We start from the raw sequence: 20,869 nt of genomic DNA on the forward strand, positions 1-20,869 counted from the left end.
TCACCGAAAGCATTTCAGTGCAAGTTAATTTATACCAAGCCAAATTCAATGGTGCTACAGACAGATATAAAATGCCTCGCATCCAATTTCCATAAGTCCAGTACCCAGTACGGGTCGCAGTGGGTCTAGAGTACCCAGTGAGCTTAGGAAGTGAGCCGGGGGACACTTGGAATGGGAAATCAGTACATCAGAGAGCATGTGCTCACGCACCTGACCAAAGGAAACTCACACAAGCCCGGGGTAAACATGCAAACTCCACTGGAAGCGCTACACTCCATTTTGACAGCTGTGCAGGATCTCTCACCTTCAACTCTGTCACTGCAGACTGCGTTGTCCTTTTCCCAATCATGGGAAATCCGAAACCGTTTTATTTGGGATCCACCCTCATCCTCACACAGTTTCTTCTTCATCCCCTTTACTCAGATTCAGAAAGGCAACGTTAGTTGGGTGCACTACACCAGCGAACTACTTGCTTCTGTCGATGCTCGTTGTGTGCTTCTTAATTCACATTTTACTAAGATCCACCGAACAGGTTGCTTAGCAGAAAAGTTTGCAAAATGAATAAATACAAATGTAGTAAACAGTCATTTAAGGCTAGTCCTCTTTTCCACGGCTAAAGTGAAAGCTAAAATGCAAACAGGTATATGAAAAACATTTATCAACGAATGTTCATCCTCTAACTAAAGTTAGGTTTTAGTTTTTGAATGGGAAGCATGTTTCTTCTACGTTGTTCGTTCATTCATTAAATATTTCAGTTCCCTACGCATAATTACGATACAATGAGCATGAAACGCTTCTGCTAGCAACCAGTTAATGCTACCCCACTTCAGACACACCGTCTGACCTTGCCTCCGAAGTGCTTAGCGGCAAAGCCGTGTGACCTGCGTGCATCTTCTGCAGATCCATCCCCTTCTGTTTTCTTCTTAAATCCACTAAAGAATCTGCTAATAGAAGACTTTGACTGTACGCTAGATTTTTTGTTTGATTTTGGCATGGTAAATAAACAGTGTTTAGCTATCAGCTATGATGCATGATAGAACATATCATAATTATTACATTCATTTGACTTTTATAAAAGGTATTAGGCTATTCGCTCCGTCGCTGCATGGATTATTTGGCGCTGGCGTGACGTTTCAGGCCACGCATGCGCAGTTCCACATGCTCAGCACAGTAAATGGGGATATTGTGTACATCGTAACTTTTTCCCCTTTGGTCACAATAAATTGCTTACAAAATGCTTACAATCCATAATTACGTTCTGGCGAACGATCCAGATATAATTATCGGATATGTATAGTTATAAATCAGTAAATATTGATGTGGTAAGAGATATCATTCTGCATGTTAATAAATAAAAATCTTACTTGTGAATCATAGTCATCAAACAGATTGTCAGTTTTAAAATAAATATAAATGTATTTTTACTGTATTTGGTTGAATAGAATAAAGTAATCCATTGTATTGGATTAACAAAAAAAAACTAAACAAATTTAGAATTTTTACAAAAACTCACTTTTGCGGACTTGTCCTGGACTATTGACAGAATAGCAATCATATTTGGAATTAATCAGCAAGAGACGTTTCAGACCAAAAGAATAGTAATGGGTTGTTTCATATAGCTACAGTCTTCAAATTAAATCTAAAGGATGCGCAAATCAGGAAGTGAGTGATATCCCAGCAGTACTTTGTTGGTGTACTGGGCATGCGCCAAGTTTAATGAACTTTGTCCACTTGGGGGCGCTATACGATTAGAAAATATTTAAATCACCATTACTCTGTCACAAAACTACATTTCTTGCACTTCATCAAAGTTACACATCATAACTTGGAACTTGCTAAACCTCCACATCAGCCGTCTTGTGTTTCATGCATCTTTGATTTTCACATTGAACTACCTACTGCTAGAGTTATGCCACAATGAGATTTTGGGTGTTACCTCTTCAGGCTTTTGTCTTTAAGAGTTATTAAAGGATAATTGCCAGGCTGAAAAATTTGACTTCAGTATGTCCATAAATTCACCAGTGAAGGCATCGCTGGTGTCACTAGAATCCTTGGCCAGAATACGTTTTGCACATTTTTAAAAATATATTTCAACTTCATTTGCTAGCTATTTTAATTTTTCTGTGTTTTTATTGTGTCAAATTATATGAAATGCTACAAATCACTGACAGATGTTCATAATGGCATGAAACAGTGCTGTCATGTCATTGTGTGATGACATCATCATGTAATGACACGAGGCTGCTCTCCTCAACTCAACTAAACCCTAAAAGACCCGGGAGACACAGTACCAAATCACAACAGCTCCTCGAAGCAGGTGTGGGTGCCCTCTCAATGGTCTTCTGGAGGATCTCCTTGTACTCCTCCTTCATGATGTCCTTCTGGTAGAAAAGCTTCATGGCCAGTTACACTGGCTCCACAGCCCGTTCCTGCATGTGAAACTTCTCTGTGTACCACCAGACTAAGAGCTTCAGACGTGCAGTTAAGCCTGACTGGGGCTCCAAGCCACAGGGGTGCCATGTGGCATTGAACAAGTCAGGCTCAATTTTTTAGGGTTGTGTGTGGAAGCAGGTGCACCAGGTTGATCCTGTGAGGGGGGATCATGGGTTAAAAAAATATATATAATAATCCAGTACAAAACCAGTGGTCTGCAAACCCAAATCCTAATCGATTCAATGACTCCACACACACACTCATTTTATCATTGTACCATTATGGCAGGACATGGTGGAAAAGGACAATTCACATTACAATCATCAATAGGATTCAAGAACACAGATGAGAGACACACGCAGGGACAACACAGAAACAAACATAGCAACACAGGAACAGAATAAGGGCAGGCACTTAAATAGACGTGAAATGAGGAATAGACAAGGGACAAGTGCATGCTATAACCAATTAACCAAACAATGAAGATTAAAGAAACAAGACCCAGGTCGGAGTAATTAACAACACTATTCAAACACTACAGGGATCATAGGTAAGCAGAACATAATAACTAAACTAGACACAAGCAGGGTGAGAACCAAAGACACAAAACGACCTAAACTGAAATACAAGAACGATTAAATAAGGCAGCATGGTTCTCTGCCACACAGTCAGCCCACATACGCACATGGCAGACAGGGAGCAGGGGAACAGACTAAGATGTATGAAGCACGTAAGACTAGGGGAACTGAAAATGGGATGGCCAACAACACCAGCTGACCAAACAAGGAAACAGGGATGGATTCCGACGTGTACAGGGAGAGGGAGAGGCTGACCCATGAAGGCTCGTGGGTAAAGGCAATGCTACAGCCTGGTGGGAGCATGGAGCAGAGCGGGAGGCCCTGGGTCTCCAGGCATCCAGCTGATGAGATGGTCCCAGATCATCCCTTTGGAATGACACAAATGTCACAGCACTGAAGGTGGCTGGCACGTCAAGCGTGCCCTCTCAACAGCCCATCAACAACCCTTCGACAAAAAACTTCCAGGTCATCTGTGTGTGCGTAGATGAACAGGAAGGCAGCGCTAATGGCGGAGTGGGCAGTGGCAAACTCAGCGGCGTTCACCTCTGCTACCACCGGCTCGATGGTCATGCCAAGCGAAGTGGACTGGACCAGGTATCCAGGCACATGCTGTAGGCCCATAGAAAAACCCATCCTATTAATGTCCTCCTCAGCCCTTTGACCCAACTAAAAACATGCATTTACAAACCTTGAAAGATGAAATATGGAACATGATGTTTATTAAGTATGCAATCATTCTTAAAATGTAACCAAATTGCTTATAAAAAAAAATCAATTAAAAAAGACTGTGTAGTTTTGCAATGTAGTGTTCAGGGAACAGCAGGAAATGTCACGTGGCCCTTGGAAGAACAAGCCTCATAAACACCTGGATGTCACCTACCTCCAATCTCATTCCTGTTGATGGTGGTACAAACCTTGTCGCCCTGCCACATGTGGCCAATCAGGTCCATTAGTTGGACCCTGGAGGTGGCTGTTCCTGGCCATCAGGACCAATGACACTTCCCTGTTCATCTGGTTCTCGGAGTCCCCCAAATGACACCTACACAGGCCTTAAAACTCTTGTACTGTACAGTGAAGCCCCCCAGACCAGCTGATGGGTACCCAGCCCTGCTGGTCATTTCCACATCCGCCATCTTGTTTTCAGCACCATCCACCTCATTTATCTCTCTGAGGGTTGTGGGCTGCACATACTGGGCAGAACGAGTCCAGAACCAGCTGCAATAAGCAAAAAGGTGTGTTTCCTAATACATTTAGATGTGTTGACCTTATAAAAGTGTCTGGTGGTATCTTAAGAGATGATGTTTATCAAATTTATGTGCCGTTCATTTTGGATTAATAAAAAACCTTAAAAAGTGTGCAGCGCTCACAAACCTTGTGGCATCCTCACCAAATTTATATAGATAATAAGCCTCAGGAAAAGTATCAGATGGGTTTTATATTTTCAAAATGGAGCTGTGAATGCTGTTTGCTGTGAATGCTGTTTGCTGTGAATGCTGTTTGCCGTGAATGCTGTTTGCTGTGAGTGCATAGCCATACCCTTGACAAAGTGACCTAAAGTTTCCATGGCAACTATGCCCTTATAGTCTGTTTGCCCCCAGTTATACCACGCACTTTTTTGTAGATTCTAAAAAAAGAAATAGACTTTACAGGACCACCTTTAGCAGCGATCACAGCTGTGTGTCTTCACAGGTTCTGCTGGTCCTCTGAAGCTCCCTGACGCTCCCCTTTCAATCCGAAATTCACGTGTTCAGCGATGGTAGATTTATACATTACTTTCTGAAAGCACTGTAACATGAGATATCCCTTTATTATGTTGTGATAATTTTTTTTTTATTAATTTTTTTTCAGAATATGACCCCTATGTATGGTGCAAGTTATTGCAAAGCAATATTCCACTGCATCTATGCAAGCAACTTTATAAAACAGAATCATTGTCACAAGATGGCAGTGTTTCAACAAGTTAGAAATAAAAACACCCTGATTCCAAATGTAATTATTTATTTTTTTCCAGCCAAGTTAAATGTCATAAGTAATCTTTGCTATATTATTAAATATTTATTGTATGTTCCCTCTATGATCAGCCTGTTCTGGAGGTCACGACATATCACAATACTGTATAATACATACATGAGTAATGCAATGTACTATAATAGCTCTGTCACCTGTCTTCACTGCCTATAAAACATATTCTCAATCTAACAGAGATTCTTCTGCATGTCAGCTGTGAGCTGCATCACAGGTGATGACAGTCTTTATGTAATAGGAAGTGGAGTCTATAGAATGATATCTGGTGCACTTGTCACCCATTATCATCAGTGAAACTTTAAAGAATCCATTAAAGAAAGGAACACACATTAAATAGCCCACTCGAAATATTCTCAGGTTTCTTTAAATGCTAATTTTTTAATCAGAAACCAAGGAAGCACCCATAATATGGATGGACAGGCTTCCCCAAAGCTTAAGTGCTGCAATGGCAAAAGCACAATCATCCTTTGTTTTTAATCTTGTCCTAGGAACTGCCAAAAGAGACCATGACCAATGACCTCATGGATGATGTGGTGGGGTATGTGCAAAGAAGATTAGTTATACAGGAATGGCGTAATCCATTCAGAGCTTTTAAAGTTAACTATAAAATCTTAAATCATAATATTAAGTGATTATGTAAACATTTCTTTCAAAACACAGGTTGTCAGTGATGATTCGGGAGTTTAATAGAGCAGCAAAGACCAGTCAGACACATAATCATCCTGCGGACATTGCAGGGCACCCTGCACATGAGCTCACTACCTAGTGTCAGATTTTAACTGCTTCCTCCACCTCCTGGACACCAGTGAAATAGCAGCAAAAGTTGACCAGGTGTGGTACTGCACACAAAATAATAATATCTATTTGTTCTTCGCAGTAGCATTATCCTGTGGAGTTGTTAGAAGGTTTCCAATTATAGTTCAGCTTTATCATATTTACAGCATTTACACTTTCAAGTTTTTCGTTTTGAAAATTATTTATGTGAGTCTAAGTGGCAGCTGTCCCAGACACTGGGTTTCCTTTTTTTTTGTTCCCTTCCATTGAAATTCACAGGTGCTCAATTTCCATACAAGTCCCAGGGCTTCAGACACATTAATTTATTCATCAGTGTAATTATGCATTAGCTGGTGTGCGTGTGGTGATTGGGGGATGCTTTTACCAGGAGCTACTTATTTACTTTGTACATCTGGGAACAATGATCCTGTCACCATGGATCTCTACAAAACTAGTAATTGATGCTCCGCATGTGGTTGCTTTGCACATAAAGAGGATATTCATAAAGGGAAAACCTCATTGCCAAAACTCTCAATTACACTGTGAATTAAGTCGTTCTGCTCGAAAATCGCTACTAACGTTTATGAGTCAGAAGGTCCGAAACAGCAGTGCTGGAGCTTATTTCATGTGCATGCGTCTCTTTTCCCACCCACAGTTACAGTTACTGTTTAAAGTACCTTCTCACATGTCAGGTTGAATTCCAGACAGAAACATTTAGTGACAGAGCCACTGACAAAGCGCATCCTATAGCAAGGGTGGAGAGAGATGCAGAAGGAGCCGTCTTTTAACTTTTTTATGCTAATTTTTATGCTCCCTCTCTTTCTCTCTCTATTGCTCTCTTTGGCTCTCGCACTCTCTTTGACATGCTCTCTTTTTTATATTTAATCTGTAGACACTATAACAGGATGAAAGACTGCCTTCTTTAGATGCAGTAAGGTCAACGTGGTCTTTGATCTGCTGTCGCGGTTGAATTTGGATATGAAAAGCGATGTTTGAAAGAAATATTCTTGCCATTTTCTGTAGGAGCAGTTCGCAGCTCCGTTGCTTTTAACCACCTGCCATTTTTATTTTGACAATAATGATTCAAAATCACAGGCAGCTCACTTTCATTATGCGACAGGTGCGGCACTTCCCTGTTATTAATAGCACATTCTGTTTTGTGGAGTTGCATTGCTTCGGGGTGTCATGGGATTGTAGGCGCAACACATAAGAATATTAGTTTTGTATACAAATGTGTTGACATTTTTCTATGAAGGGCCTAAACACAGGCTTGTGTGTTGAACTGCTAGGAAAATATTTCGGCTTAACTGCTAACGCCCGCTACTGTAAAATGGGGTAAGAGGATCAAGGATAATACCAGGCCTTCTCTCATATTCAATCTGTAATTCTTATATGCCAAATGTAAACATACTGTATATACACATTATATTGTGTAGCTAATTTCCCTTTTTCATTCTATTTACAAGATATGCTGTTTGTTAAAGGATGTTTTCCTGTTGTGTTAGACACATTAGATCAGTTAGTGTTGTGTACTGCTTTTCCATAATAGGTAAAATGTTTGGTAATGCTTTACGGTAACTCCACCATTATAATGCCTTTATAATGCATTCATAGGACATTCATAAGCAGCATGTACTGTAATTATACCTTAACATCTAGAACTTAACAGATTTACTATACATTAATAACAAACAATATAATACTAACAAACATTATTATCGTATAAGAATATATATGCTGCTTATGAATATTATATGAATGCTTTATGAATGTATTATGTAGGTGCACTGAATGTTCTATGAATGCATAATGAAGGTGCAATGTAAAGTGTTATGAAATGTCTTAAACATTGTTGGTGTGGTAGCTCTTTTTCTTAGAAGATTTTCCACATGCTCTTGCCTGGGTAAGGTCAACTGCTTGGCTACTGAGGTCAACACAAAGGGATGACCTGCTAGACAAAGAGGAAAGACCAGGGGCCTTTGTATTAATTTTCATGACACACCTGAGAAAATGTAGGCACAGACAAAAGCATTGACATTTTTCTTAATCAGGCATATCAGAAAATTAAGATGTATTTCATCAGATTACAAGTAAAGCTGAACTGCTCAGGGCATTGTTGCAAAGCTAAACGTTTTTAAAGATGTTTAATGTTTTTTAAAAACCCTTTCTCTGATTATTCAGCCGAATAGGACTTAAACCTCTAACACAAGTTCAGTTTTCTGAACGCTTTCCTGCTTGCTCAAGGTTACTCTCTATTTTATTCCTGATCATTAGTTAATACTTTCTGTCAAACACTATTACTGTTTCATCCTATACTCTGCTGATATAAGTTTCTTCTACTTGACGCCATGATGCTTTGTCTGTGGCACCAACAGCCCCCGCAGTTCCCATTGTCCGAACGAACACTGCACACACATACCTTCTCTTCCTCGCTGTCTGTTGTCATGGAGATCCCACTGCTCAAGGATGCTGAGATACTAAATTGCCTCCCACTCAAGTTAAATTCACCTGAGTTCCACTCAGATAAGATTCTGTATGTAATCTTTTGTTTATAAGGTTCTTTTTAGCTACAGAAGTGGTTGGTAAGCATTTTTTTAAAGTGAGAAAGAAGATGCAGATTCCACATGACCTGCCTGTTCTGCTTTTGTTTCTCAAGAGGTGATGAAGGGCTTTGGGCATCACCACCTTTCTGTGACTCGGGTACCGCTGCAGTTTGTCTATAGTATGTTCCTGTCTCTGATCAGTCTGGAAAATATCAGGTTCTGCCTGATTAAGTAGCGCAAAGAACATTGTGGGCTCTTTCCCAGATTTGTATGTTTCACTTAAACAAACTTTATCATAGAATTTTATTTATATAAAAAAATCAAGTGTGAAATACATTCCCTGACAATATAAAGAACAGTTAAGAACAACTTTTGGAAAAATAAATAAATTGTAAAAACTGCATGAAAGGATATAAATCGTCATGGATAAAATATGCAAATAAATATAATTAAAGTATCATGCAAAAAGTCTTAGGTAGTCATAGAAAATTATGCTTAAATGATCTTCATGTTGGTGTAAAACTGCTATTATGTCTGTCAAAATGTGTCAGCTGAGCCATTTCAAAACCACAACTAAAACTAGCCCAGTATTTGTAGCAACCTTCCAATACACTAAAGTATTTTTTATTTGACTATTAGCATACCTTATATGGCCAATCAATACCTCACTGACTTCTTAAACTTTTCAAATTAATTAGTTGTGATAAGCTTGTGATAAAATTGAACAAATGCATGGAATGGCTGAGGTGCCCCTGAGGAGAGGTTTGGGAACTGCAGCAGTGTTCATCTAGCCATCCAACAAGAGACCCGCAATATTCTGGAGAAAAAAAAATACTGTACTTTATTGCGTTACTCTTCATATGAATATATTCTGATGTTAAATTGTGTTTTTTTTGTTCTGGGAAAATATATATTTACTAACCAGATTAATAGTTTTAAATAGTCCTTTGACTGCCTAACATTTTGCAAAGTAGTGCTTATAGTATCATTTTTTTCTTTATTAGTGAGATTGGTGAGGGATAAAAATCACAGTCAAGTCCCCGCTTGTTCCCTCGGCTGGCTAAATGCTGACAAGATTAATTGATTTTGCTACCACCATCTTTTTTTATATATATATACAGAATTGCAAAACACACGCTATTCATCCTTTTTTAATTACAAGCTGAACGTAGGAATTAGTTAAAGTATTATGATCTGTAGAGGAAAGATATGATGTTTTAGCTCTGAGTCTCTAGGTTCCCAGGCATATCCTAAGAAGAGTGTATGAGAGTATAATGTGAGTATAAAAACATTAAAGTACAAATGTTATACTTTATTACATAGATATTTAGTAGTAGTGGTAGTAGTAGTAATATAAAAATAATAACTACTACTACTAATAATAATAATAATTATTATTATTATTATTAAGCATGCACAGTTTCAAACCTCAACTGTCTTGGAAATACCAAGCTCCCCCTGCTAAAGAGCTACAATCACACTTCAGAAACACATGGGATCACATGCACATCAACAGACCAAGACAAAGCAGACTTGGAGCACTGGTAAAGGGATTAAATCGCTTCTTTTCGGTAAAGTTCTACTGGAGCTATTATTCTGTTTCCATAGGAGAGTGATATTGTATTGTATATACGTGCACTCAATTGAAACACACTTCAATAGATGAAAAGACTGATATTAATTAATGTGCAAAATGTATTTAACACTAGAACTGCCAAATCTACGCAAATTTGCGTAAATTCCCTGGGCCTAACACCTACTAGCATCCCTGCTGAGAGTTTCTTGGGCCATTGTCCTCCTGCTTTTGTTGTGCAAACACACCCATTACCTGTGAGGCCTGGCACATTTGCATTTTTTTACTCAGAGCAGCTAAAATCCAAGGCAGGCTAAACCTCTGTGTGTGACATGGAAACCTTCACAAAAGTCTGCCATATCTATACCAAATATCCCACATGCTGACTGACCTGCAAATATGAAAGACACACATTCACAAAATATATGGAAGCACAAGTCTGTTTTATTTATAAAAAAAATTGAGTGTTTCAAACTTTGCAGTGTTTGCAGACCCAGTGACCATCATCCCTGCATTTGGCGCAAGTGAATTTGTAACACTTTGCACTGGTAAACCTGCTGCGGTTTCTGTTGCAGTTCTCCTGTACCTGACACTGAGTTGTCCATACAAGTCCTGGCACAGCAGCAGCCTTCCTCTGTCCCCATAGCCTTTTGTGGCATAAATTGGCAATGGAGTTCCTTGGCTAGATGACTCAAAAATAATCTTCTTTTGCCTTCCCACCTTGTACATGCCTTGTACAGAACGTAGGAATTTGCCACCACCAGGTCCAGCATGTTGTAAAATACAGCTACTGGCCACCTGCATGTTGCTGCTCTTACGGAATACATGCGCGCCATTTGGTCCAACACATTTACACCACACTATAACAGCAGAGAGAGAGAGAGTCATGAGTGTATTTGCTTTTTTCTACCTTCTTTCTATATAGGCCTGTATAGTACATATCAGAAAACATTGTAGCACTGATGTAAAATTATACACACATTCACATACCTTCATGTGGTTATAGTCTGTTATCGTGTTGGGTTTCCTCTTTCTGCCTTCACAGATCGCCACATCTTGGTCCAAGGAACTCAGAACACACACAATCTTGTTTTTTTAGGTGCATAAATTGTCAAGGAGACACTGCCACTTCTAAGCACTGACGCGGAGAATTCCTCTTGCTGTGCAGTGTCCTTTGAAATTGGAGGAAGTTCATACCAAACTTTATTCCCTGTGCTCAGTAGTGTTGTTTTGCGCTGAAGCAGTCTGTGTGACAGTGCCAGTGAGGTGAAGAAATTGTCCGTTGTGACATTTCTCCCGTCATCCAGAAATGGCTCCATCAGACTCATGACCATGTTCTCTGCCAGCCTCTCCCTTTTCTGGTGACTGGGGTCCTTTCCCAAGTTAGGGGACACGTTGCAGACGTATTTGGTCTCCAAATCCGTGGCCATCCAGAACTTGATCCCAAATTTGTCCGGCTTGGATGCGATATACCAAGTGACATGGAATGGATCCACATCTACTCCACGTTGTCTTTCCACCGGTGTCCCTCAGGGCTCGGTTCTTGGCCCTCTCCTATTCTCCCTCTACACTAAATCTCTTGGCGAAGTTATATCCTCACATGGCTTCTCCTACCACTGCTATGCCGATGACACTCAACTCATCCTCTCCTTCCCTCCCTCAGACACTCATGTCTCCACTAAGATCTCTACATGCTTGGCAGACATCTCATCTTGGATGACCACTCACCAGCTAAAACTCAAAACTAGTAAAACTGAGTTGCTTTACATCCCGGCTGACTCATCCCCCCTCCAGGACCTTGCGATCTCCTTTGACAACTCCCTGATCCGTCCTTCGGTTTCTGCTAGAAACCTTGGAGTTACCATAGATGATCGGTTGTCATTTTCCTCACATATCACCAGTCTTTCTCGCTCTTGTCGGTTTCTCCTCTTTAACATCAGGAGGATACGTCCATTTCTTTCCACCCAGGCTACCCAGATACTCGTCCAGTCCCTCGTCATCTCACGCCTTGACTACTGCAACTCGCTTCTAGCGGGTTTACCACTGAGCGCCATCCGTCCCCTCCAACTGATTCAGAATGCAGCTGCTCGTCTTGTTTTCATCCTTCCCAAGTTCTCCCACACCACTCCTTTGCTGCGCTCCCTCCACTGGCTTCCTGTAGCTGCACGCATCAGATTCAAAACACTGATGCTTGCATACAAAGCCAAAAATTCTCTGGCACCATCCTACCTAAAGGACCTCATCACACCCCGCTCTGCACCACGATCTCTCCGATCCTCCAGCACTGCTCGACTGGTCCCACCTCCCCTCAAGGCACAAGGAAGACACGCATCTCGGCTCTTCTCTGTCCTGGCACCTAATTGATGGAATGAACTCCCCCTAGATGTCCGAACAGCTGAATCCTTGAATGTCTTCAAGCGACGACTCAAAACTTTTCTTTTTCAGAAATACCTGACGTAGAACTTCTATATTCTTACTCGACTCTTTTTCTGGTGTGTGTTTTAAAAAAATAAAATAAAATAAAAATTCTGCACTACTCAATGGCGTTCTCAGAGATAGTATTCGTAGCTGGGGTCCTTATTGAGCTAGCATCGGAAATTCATTGCAGAGTCTCAAAGCACTTATGTAAGTCGCTCTGGCTAAGGGCGTCTGCCAAATCCTGTAAATGTAAATGTAAATGTAAATATACTGCATGGACAATGAACCTTGGTCGAGAACAGCTGTACATCTATGTTCATGTGTTCTCCTGGAGTGAAACTTTCAGCACAGTTCTTGGTGAAGGCTGGCAGAGAACGTGGTCATGAGTCTGATGGAGTCATTTCTGGATGACGGGAGAAATGTCACAATGGACAATTTCTTCACCTCACTGTCACTGTCACACAGACTGCTTCACTTTACTGGGCATGGTGAATAACGTTTGCCGTGAACTTCCTCCATTGGCAAAGGACACTGCACAGGGAGAGGAATTCTCCACGTCAGTGTTTAGAATGGCGCGCATGTATTCAGTACGAGCAGCAACAAGCAAGTGGCCAGTAGCTGTGTTTTACAACATGCTGGACTTGGTGGCCGTGAATGCCTACGTTCTGTACAAAGCATCTACAGGGTGGAAAGGAAAAAGAAGATTGTTTCCGATTCTTCTAGCCAAGGAACTCCATTGCCAAATACAGGGATGATGGTCACTGGGTTTTCAAACGCTGCAAACACAGACTTTGAAAGATAGACAGACTGTGTGGGACAGTAACCACTGAGACAAAAGGCAGAAAGATGACGAAGAGATGAACCTGGAACTGAGGCACGGATACATCAATTTTAACGTGAACAGCCAAACATGCAAAGCTGGAGAGATCACACAAAAACAAAATTCACTTTTGGTGTTATAATTCAGTGATGGCCAATGAAAATGAAATGACATTTTATTCTGTATGTGTATGAGCATGCCAAAAACCATGGACCATGACTTCACTCAGCTTATGACATTTATATACAAACATGCATTGGAGACTGAAGTGTTAGCATGTTTTCATTTTATTCATTTCATTCTATTAGCAACTTTTCATTCTATTTTCACTCAATTTGTTTTATAAATAACACAGACTTGTGTTTCCATATATTTTGTGAATGTGTGTCTTTCATATTTGCAGGTCAGTCAGCGTGTGGGATATTTGGTATAGATATGGCAGACTTTTGTGAAGGTTTCCATGTCACACACAGAGGTTTAGCCTGCCTTGGATTTGAGCTACTCTGAGTAAAAAATGCAAATGCGCCAGGCCTCACAGGTAATGGGTGTGTTTGCACAACAAAAGCAGGAGGAGGATGGGGCTGAAGACCTGCGAAAATCACAGCAGGGGTGACAAACACCTTGGGACTCTCAGCAGAGAATAAAAACTCGGTAAATCTAGTGTTAAAGTAGGTTTTAATGAATTATCTAGTTTAACACTTCTTTTCAGCCAATGAACCCTAAATGATATGTTGTATTCTGGAAGCCTGAAAAGTTGATCTCTTGCCAATCCTCTAAATGTGACATTTCAGTTATAGGAATAATTATAGTCTTTTGCATGCATACATAATCTTATGGGGTCAATGTAATATGATGTGGGGGAGCTTGTCTGTTTTTTCTAACCTTTAATGTGTATTAGCATAATTCTCATTACGGTCAGACATTTAGAGTTCCAATTAATGCCATTTTTACCACCTGTTCAATGGCTCTGAAATGTACTGCATTAGAGCCATTTCAGCCCTCTGTTTCACTTTGAGTGGCAATTTCAGTTTGTTGCTGCAGGGTTACTTAGCTATAGATTATAGTGGGAGCCCTTCTACAGCTATATGTATTATGTAGAGAAAATTAGCATTTTGGATGACAGACTGTTATTAGCAGTCTTACAAGCTCAGACACCAAGTGAATGTGTGTTCAAACCGCCCTCTTCTTCAGTTTTGACAGGGTGGGGGTTGGGATGATTGTTAGACATTGTCCTGTTACTTATGTGGAACACAAAGAACAACCAAAAATAAGTTTGGACTGGCGGGCTTTGTTAAAACATTGTAGCCATATTGCCATATATTTTATGCTTTTTAAAATATACATATACATGTTTCAGGTATCAATGGATGCAATTTGAAGTGCTTATACATATGAAAGTTGTTTTCCTTAGGTATTTTAAAACCACAGATGTAATACAAAATCAAATGCATGAATAGATGCAAATAAGTCATAACTCCAAGTCCTTAATTGCATGTTTCTATCATCAGGGGTTGCCTTTGGATCCATTAGTGACCTTTCTTTTTTGTAACAGAATACTAGATGTTATTTTCCTAATAAGCATAGTTTTGGAGGCATGACAAATCAGAATCATCCCTCACCTGAGGGGCCCAAAATGCACCTCCAGTGTTTCGTGGTAATGGCCGTCCTCAAACAGAGGACAAGGAGAGTAAAGACAAATATACAAAAGAAAATGTAATTCAGTGCCAAATCTATAACACCGTGTGGCTCAGGAACACATCTGCTTCTAGTATTCCTGAGGCTAGCCTTGAGAGAAGCTTCCTTATTGGCTGTACCTTTGCTGTCATTCAGCATGGATACCCTCTCTACCCCTTCCTCACTTTATCTCAGTCTCTCCTCCACAAGCCAGCCGGCTGAATATTCAGCCTCTCTCACTCCCTCACACGCTCGCACGCCCTCTATGGCTATCATTCCATAATCAGACCTGTCTTCTGTTCACATCTATCTCTCTCTCTGTCTGTTGAATGTTCCATTCAATTTGTTCCTCTTTAGTTTCTTTCTCCAAATGCTTTAAAGAATACAGTCAGACCTTCCTAAGGTGGATTATCAGATACTTTACAAGGATGTAATTCAAAGGAGTACAGTGTTCTTTGAAGGAAAAACTGGTGGTAAGTTGGGACATCTCTGCCGATTTCATAGCAGTTTTTAACCGTCGAAAATCAAATCATAAGAATAGGGCATTTTGTGACTATATTTGCGCCTTGTACTCATTAGTGCCAAGTTCATTACTTCATAAATAAAAATTGTTGTAGCAACACTGTTACATTTAATTTCTAATTTTGGGAGAAATTTATGTTGTATAATTGACAAAAATATAAAAAAAAGTGTGGAGATTGATCAGAATTTCTGAAAATGTAATGTCATTTTCTAATATGAAAGGACACCAACAACATTTACAGTCAATGTGAAGATGGTTTGCAAAGACATTTTAGTTTTATTTAATTAGTAACACTCACAGGTTATTAAAATATATTAAGTGCAATCTTTTGTTTGACTGTTCTTTTCAGACATTGAGTAAGGCTTACATTGAATTAAATATTGCTGAAACATTTTGCAATATAGGGTAAAAGAGAGTTTAGCATTTATTTATATTCTAATGTAGCTTCATTACATCTATGTATGCAACAGAAATATAAAGTGAATGCAAAAAGGATTTCATAGAAACAAAACCTTTAAAATATTTTTATCAGTTAAATACGATTCTGCAAATGTTTACAGATGAATTCACCAACTTCATCCAACCTTTTTACCAAATAGTAAAGCAATTTTCACACACACACACACACACACACACACACACACACACACACACACACGTACATGTCGTGTAATCATATCTTTATGGGGAGCATTCATTCATTTCTTTTGGAAAAATGCTAACGCTAACTATGAGAACCTTAACCCCTACCCAGCCCTAACCATAACCATAAGTAACGAAGTAAAATACAAGAGTTTTTTAAGTTTTTTCAGTGCAGTCACATTAAATTGAGTTTCTGGTTATGAGGACCAGAAAACTGTCCCCATTAAGGAGAAAAAACGTCACGTTGTGGGGACATTATGTCCCATAAGGTAAGGTATCCTCCTTTGTGCTTGCACACGCACACACACACATACATGTTTGTAATTATATCTTTGTGGGGACTCTTCATTCATTTCTATGGGGTAAACTCTAATCCTAACATTACGACCTTAACCCATTCATAGTTTTTTGATTGCGTTTACAAATCTTTGTGGGGACCTGAAAAATGGTCAAAATAGCAGGTTTTAACATATATGTTGTGACTACTGTACATTCAGTGAAAAATGGAGAGACGTGTGGGTTTTTCCACTCATCCAAGTTTTGGCTTTGGATATCTGTTGGTAGCTTAATACTTTGTCAGTGGTGTGATATTGATTCATAAGTTCTGAAATGTATAAACAAATAGTAACACTTTACATTAACTGCACCTTCATAATGCTTTTATATTGCATTCATAAAATGTTCAGTACACCTTCTTAATGTATTCATTAAGTATTCATAAACATCATGTATGTATACCTTAACTTCCTAACATCCCTTAACAGCTGTAATATACACTAATAACAAACATTATATAACAATAATAATAATAATAATAATAATAATAAACATTATAATTGTATAATCATGTAATGTTTGTTATTAATGTATATTAAAGCTGTAAAGGGGGTGTTAGGATGTTAAGGTGTACTTGCATGCTGCGTATGAATGTTCTATGAATGCATTATGAATGCATTATTTAAGCACACTACATGTTCTATGGATGTATAATAAAAGGATTATGAAGGTACACAATGTAAAGCGTTACCAAACACACAATACCTTTGGGAATTTAACACTGAACTTTACAGAGAGGAACCTCAAAAGACACACCTTTCTTTAGAAAAGGATTCAGCTATACTGCAGGGAGTATGACATTTCTATCCATCAGACTGTTAGCAAAGATAGCAAAGGCTGCTCTGAATAATAACTGGGCTGGACTGGCCAGTTGGCATACTGAGCATTTTCCTGCTGGGCTGATGGGTTTGTGAGCTGGAAAAATACTTTTCAACCCTCAATCGGCAAAATTCATTATGGGGAACCCCACTAGCCCACTAGCCCACTAGCAATTTTTATCATAGCTACGCATCTGTGGTGTGCCTGTATGGAGAAAAGTCCAAGGCTGATTTTTAATGTGAGTACACTCCTGAATGGTAAGAATGTGTCATTGGGGTGTAGGAGTGGAGCTCTTTGGCTGTTATGAGCGAGGTGAGAGGACTGTTACAGGCGATTTACTATTCATTGGAACAACACAGTCTCTCTGACTTAGTGTTGTAGCAAGATCCAATTGTAATTTTATTATTTTTCCCATGATAAATGCAGTCCGAGGATAATCAGGTAGGTGACAACAAAAAATAAATGCTAATGATCATTCTGAATAAATATATTGACTATTCAGTGAGCTTCATTGGCTTTTCAAATGTTGCTTCTGAAGTAGCAAGTCTGTTCAGTAATACCAAATTGGATGCTTAAAGGAGAGGACTTGGTATAAAATTGGACTTGGTTTTACTTGCAAACCTTGTGCTAGGTGTCTTTCTTCAGTGATTATAGCTAAATGCAAATTCTACTCCGATACAAAGCGAGGGAAGAGTGGGCAGTGATTATGCATGCTTTCTGTTCAAGGCCAAAGATAAATACACGAAGAACGAACTGCAGTCTAAATATCAGCTTGTCAAACTTCTGCCACTAAAAACCATTCTCAGTCGTTCTCATCCGACCCAACAGTCATTTCACCCGATAAAGCTTCTTAAAGACTCTTATAAAGACTCTTAAACACTGTGTATACTGGTTTTCCCACAAATTTCACTTAGTTGTTTTACTTAAGGGATATCATCAATTACGTTGATATCAACCCCAGTGTTTTCGCTGAAAATAAGACGATCATTACATGTATTGTCTAGAATTTGTAGAGATCTAGCCCATATGGATCAGTGTTAAAACCCTCAGAGCAGAATGATCAAGAATGCATTTTTCCATGTTTTTATATTTCCCAAATAAAACACTAATGCTTAATGCAGGAATCATTTTAGAATGGAAATATATAGCATTTGGTAATGGGTGCATGGCTTGATGGAAAATAAAACCAATTTTCGGTAGCTGATCTGTACAGTTTGCCTTGATTATAACTAGAATAAAAACAGAATGCTTGAGAGGCATATTTGAAATATTTGAGTGCTTTGTTGGAATAATTCAGTTATCAAACACTAGTAATTCTAGAAAGTCATTCTAAAGGAGAAAATATTTGGCTTAGAGGTCACGATTCAATTCACACACATAGTTATATATAAAGACTTAATTTACCTTCCATATAGCAGCAGCCGCTGATTCTTCATTAAAGTGGATACAATTGTTTTATAATTTTTTTAAAATCTCTTTTTTTAATTATTTCCTGAGAAAACACATATATTGTACTTGAACAAGGTATTTTTTACAGTAAACTATTTTCATTCCTTTCACTTTGTTTTCAGTTAGTAGATAGACACAGATAGACATAATATAAGACAAACGGGACAAATCGAGATAATTGAAAACATTTTAAAAGATTTTATTACCTGTCATATGTTACATTGTCAAAAAACAGTTGTTCTTGTATATATAGACAAACAGTGTATCACCTTGTTTTCTTCTCAGATCCTGGAAGAACAGCATTGTTATCTCCCATGATGCCACAGTCACAGGAAGAGTAGATGCAATGGGGGATTCTGTAGAGGTACGCACAGATGGAAACTCCTTGCTGAAGGCCGTCTACTTGTGCCGCCTGCGCCTGACCCGACTGCTACTGGAGGGTGGAGCATACATCAATGAGAGTAATGAACGTGGTGAGACCCCTCTGATGATCGCCTGCAAGACAAAACATGCAGACCAGCAGAGTGTGAGCAAAGCCAGGATGATCAAGTACCTCCTGGAAAATGGTGCTGACCCAAATATCCAGGACAAATTGGGGAAGACGGCTCTGATGCATGCCTGCTTGGAACGGGCCGGCATGGAGGTCATCTCCCTGCTTTTGGTGAGCGGCGCTGACCCCAGCCTAGAGGATCACTCGGGCTCCTCGGCCCTGGTCCACGCTGTCAATGCTAATGAGAAGGATACGCTAAAAGTGCTGCTTGATGTGTGCAAAGCCAGAGGCAAGGAAGTTATCATTATCACTACTGACAAGCTGCCCTCAGGGAAGCAGATGACTAAGCAGTACCTCAACGTCCCTCCACTACCTGACTTGGAGGATCAGCTCCACTACACCCCCATGTCTTGCATGTCTCCCTCTGAAATAGAGCTCCGTACTTCACAACAAGCTGTGGACCCCCAGCTAGAGAAACGTATGTTCAATTTCCAGAATTCTAACAGTGCCACCTCTCAACCTGGTTCACCATTGCATGACTCAAGCCCCGTGCAGTCCGGAGTAGCTAAGCTCCTCCATTTGCAAAGACTGCATTCTGAACCTTGGTTGAAGATCCCATCTTCTCTGCTCCTGCAGCAGAACAAAGCATCTTCGTTTACTGAAGACCTAATGGACATCACTCCTGAGGAGGAGCTCTCTTTCAGGATCAATGGGTTGACAATTCCTCGAGCCCCAGTTACCCGCCAGCACAGCATTGACATCAGAGATACAGCGGGTCTGAGCATAGCTTTGGATCAAGGGGTTAACAATGAAGACAGCCCAGGAGGAGGGAGAGGCCTGGGTCGGAAGATGTCATACGATGACATCTCATCATCTCACTCTTCCTCACACCTTGATCTCCACCGTAACACTGGAGCAGCACCCATCCCAGTGCACAAAGACCCTGACTGCCTGCCCAATCTGGCTGTGTCTAGTCTGCGCAACATTGTCGAAAGGCGAAATATAGGAATTGACCACTATAGCTCTGATTCCCAGTTGCCCCAGTCTAGCAGCCTTGATGACTACAAGAGTGCACCAGAAAAGAGGAAGCTGGTCTCAACCCGTTCCTCTACCTTGTCCAACTCCAGAGAGTCCTTGGAGAGTTTGGCCAGGAGAAACCCAGCCATATTAGAACGCAGGGGGTCAGGAGCCCTGCTCCTGGATCACATTTCCCACACCAGACCTGGGTACCTGCCACCATTAAATCCCCATGTTCCTATCCCCGACATTGGCGGCAGCAGCAGTACGGCCACAAACAGCAGCATGAAACCAGCTAATATGGGGCCCAAATCCCTCATTTGCTGTGTTCCCAACTTCCCCAAGGATCTCAAGACCAAGAAGATGTTGCTACGTCGTCATTCCATGCAAACAGAGCAAATCAAACAACTAGTCAACTTTGAAGAGATATTTGGCCGCTAATACTGCCGTAAACCATACTTTCAGGAGCAAGTATCTATCTAAAAAGTTATTTGTGCTATAGCTCATGTGTGTGAATGTGAATCATCTTTAAAGCAGAACACAGCCAGCTATATTTTGAATGGCAATTTAAAAATGGCGGTTGCTTTGTTTAGATTCGGATCTGCTTCTTGAAGAAGATACTTTTGTCAACAGAATTCATGGATGCATGGATGAAATGTGCAGTATTATGAGATAAAAAGCAATCTCAGACTATAACATAAACCATTGTGATATTTTACACACTATTCTTGATGGCTTATTCAAAACTGTAAATA

General features: G+C 40.0%; 2 protein-coding genes across 3 annotated transcripts in view; one reads left to right on the plus strand and one right to left on the minus strand.

Annotated features, from left to right (window-relative positions):
- The window catches only part of msh3 (mutS homolog 3 (E. coli)), a 67,368-nt gene extending 66,064 nt beyond the window's left edge, over positions 1 to 1,304 (minus strand). The window contains exons 1-2 of one of the 2 annotated variants that reach the window (XR_007384725.1): positions 845 to 1,304; positions 305 to 413 (exon numbers count right to left, since the gene is read on the minus strand). Coding sequence is in view for 1 of the 2 variants with exons in the window: in XM_048991478.1 (XP_048847435.1) it covers positions 305 to 413; positions 845 to 994 (259 nt within the window). In the remaining variant the exon portion in view is untranslated. The remainder of the gene's footprint in view (positions 1 to 304; positions 414 to 844) is intronic. The other variant, XM_048991478.1, reaches the window with a different exon arrangement.
- A 13,871-nt stretch (positions 1,305 to 15,175) lies between these two features.
- LOC125718044 (ankyrin repeat domain-containing protein 34B-like) lies at positions 15,176 to 20,632 on the plus strand. The gene is made up of 2 exons (XM_048991528.1): positions 15,176 to 15,311; positions 18,893 to 20,632. Exon 2 carries the CDS (start codon positions 18,954 to 18,956, stop codon positions 20,553 to 20,555), a length of 1,602 nt encoding a protein of 533 aa, XP_048847485.1. The 5' UTR covers positions 15,176 to 15,311; positions 18,893 to 18,953; the 3' UTR covers positions 20,556 to 20,632.
- The last annotated feature ends 237 nt before the right edge of the window (positions 20,633 to 20,869 follow it).

This window comes from Brienomyrus brachyistius, chromosome 2 (assembly GCF_023856365.1).
Source record: "Brienomyrus brachyistius isolate T26 chromosome 2, BBRACH_0.4, whole genome shotgun sequence".
Classification (NCBI taxonomy): Eukaryota; Metazoa; Chordata; class Actinopteri; order Osteoglossiformes; family Mormyridae; genus Brienomyrus; species Brienomyrus brachyistius.

Bases quoted from the DNA above. Each gene is read 5' to 3' on its own strand.
- LOC125718044 (XM_048991528.1), top strand. From the start codon at position 18,954: ATGGGGGATTCTGTAGAGGTACGCACAGATGGAAACTCCTTGCTGAAG.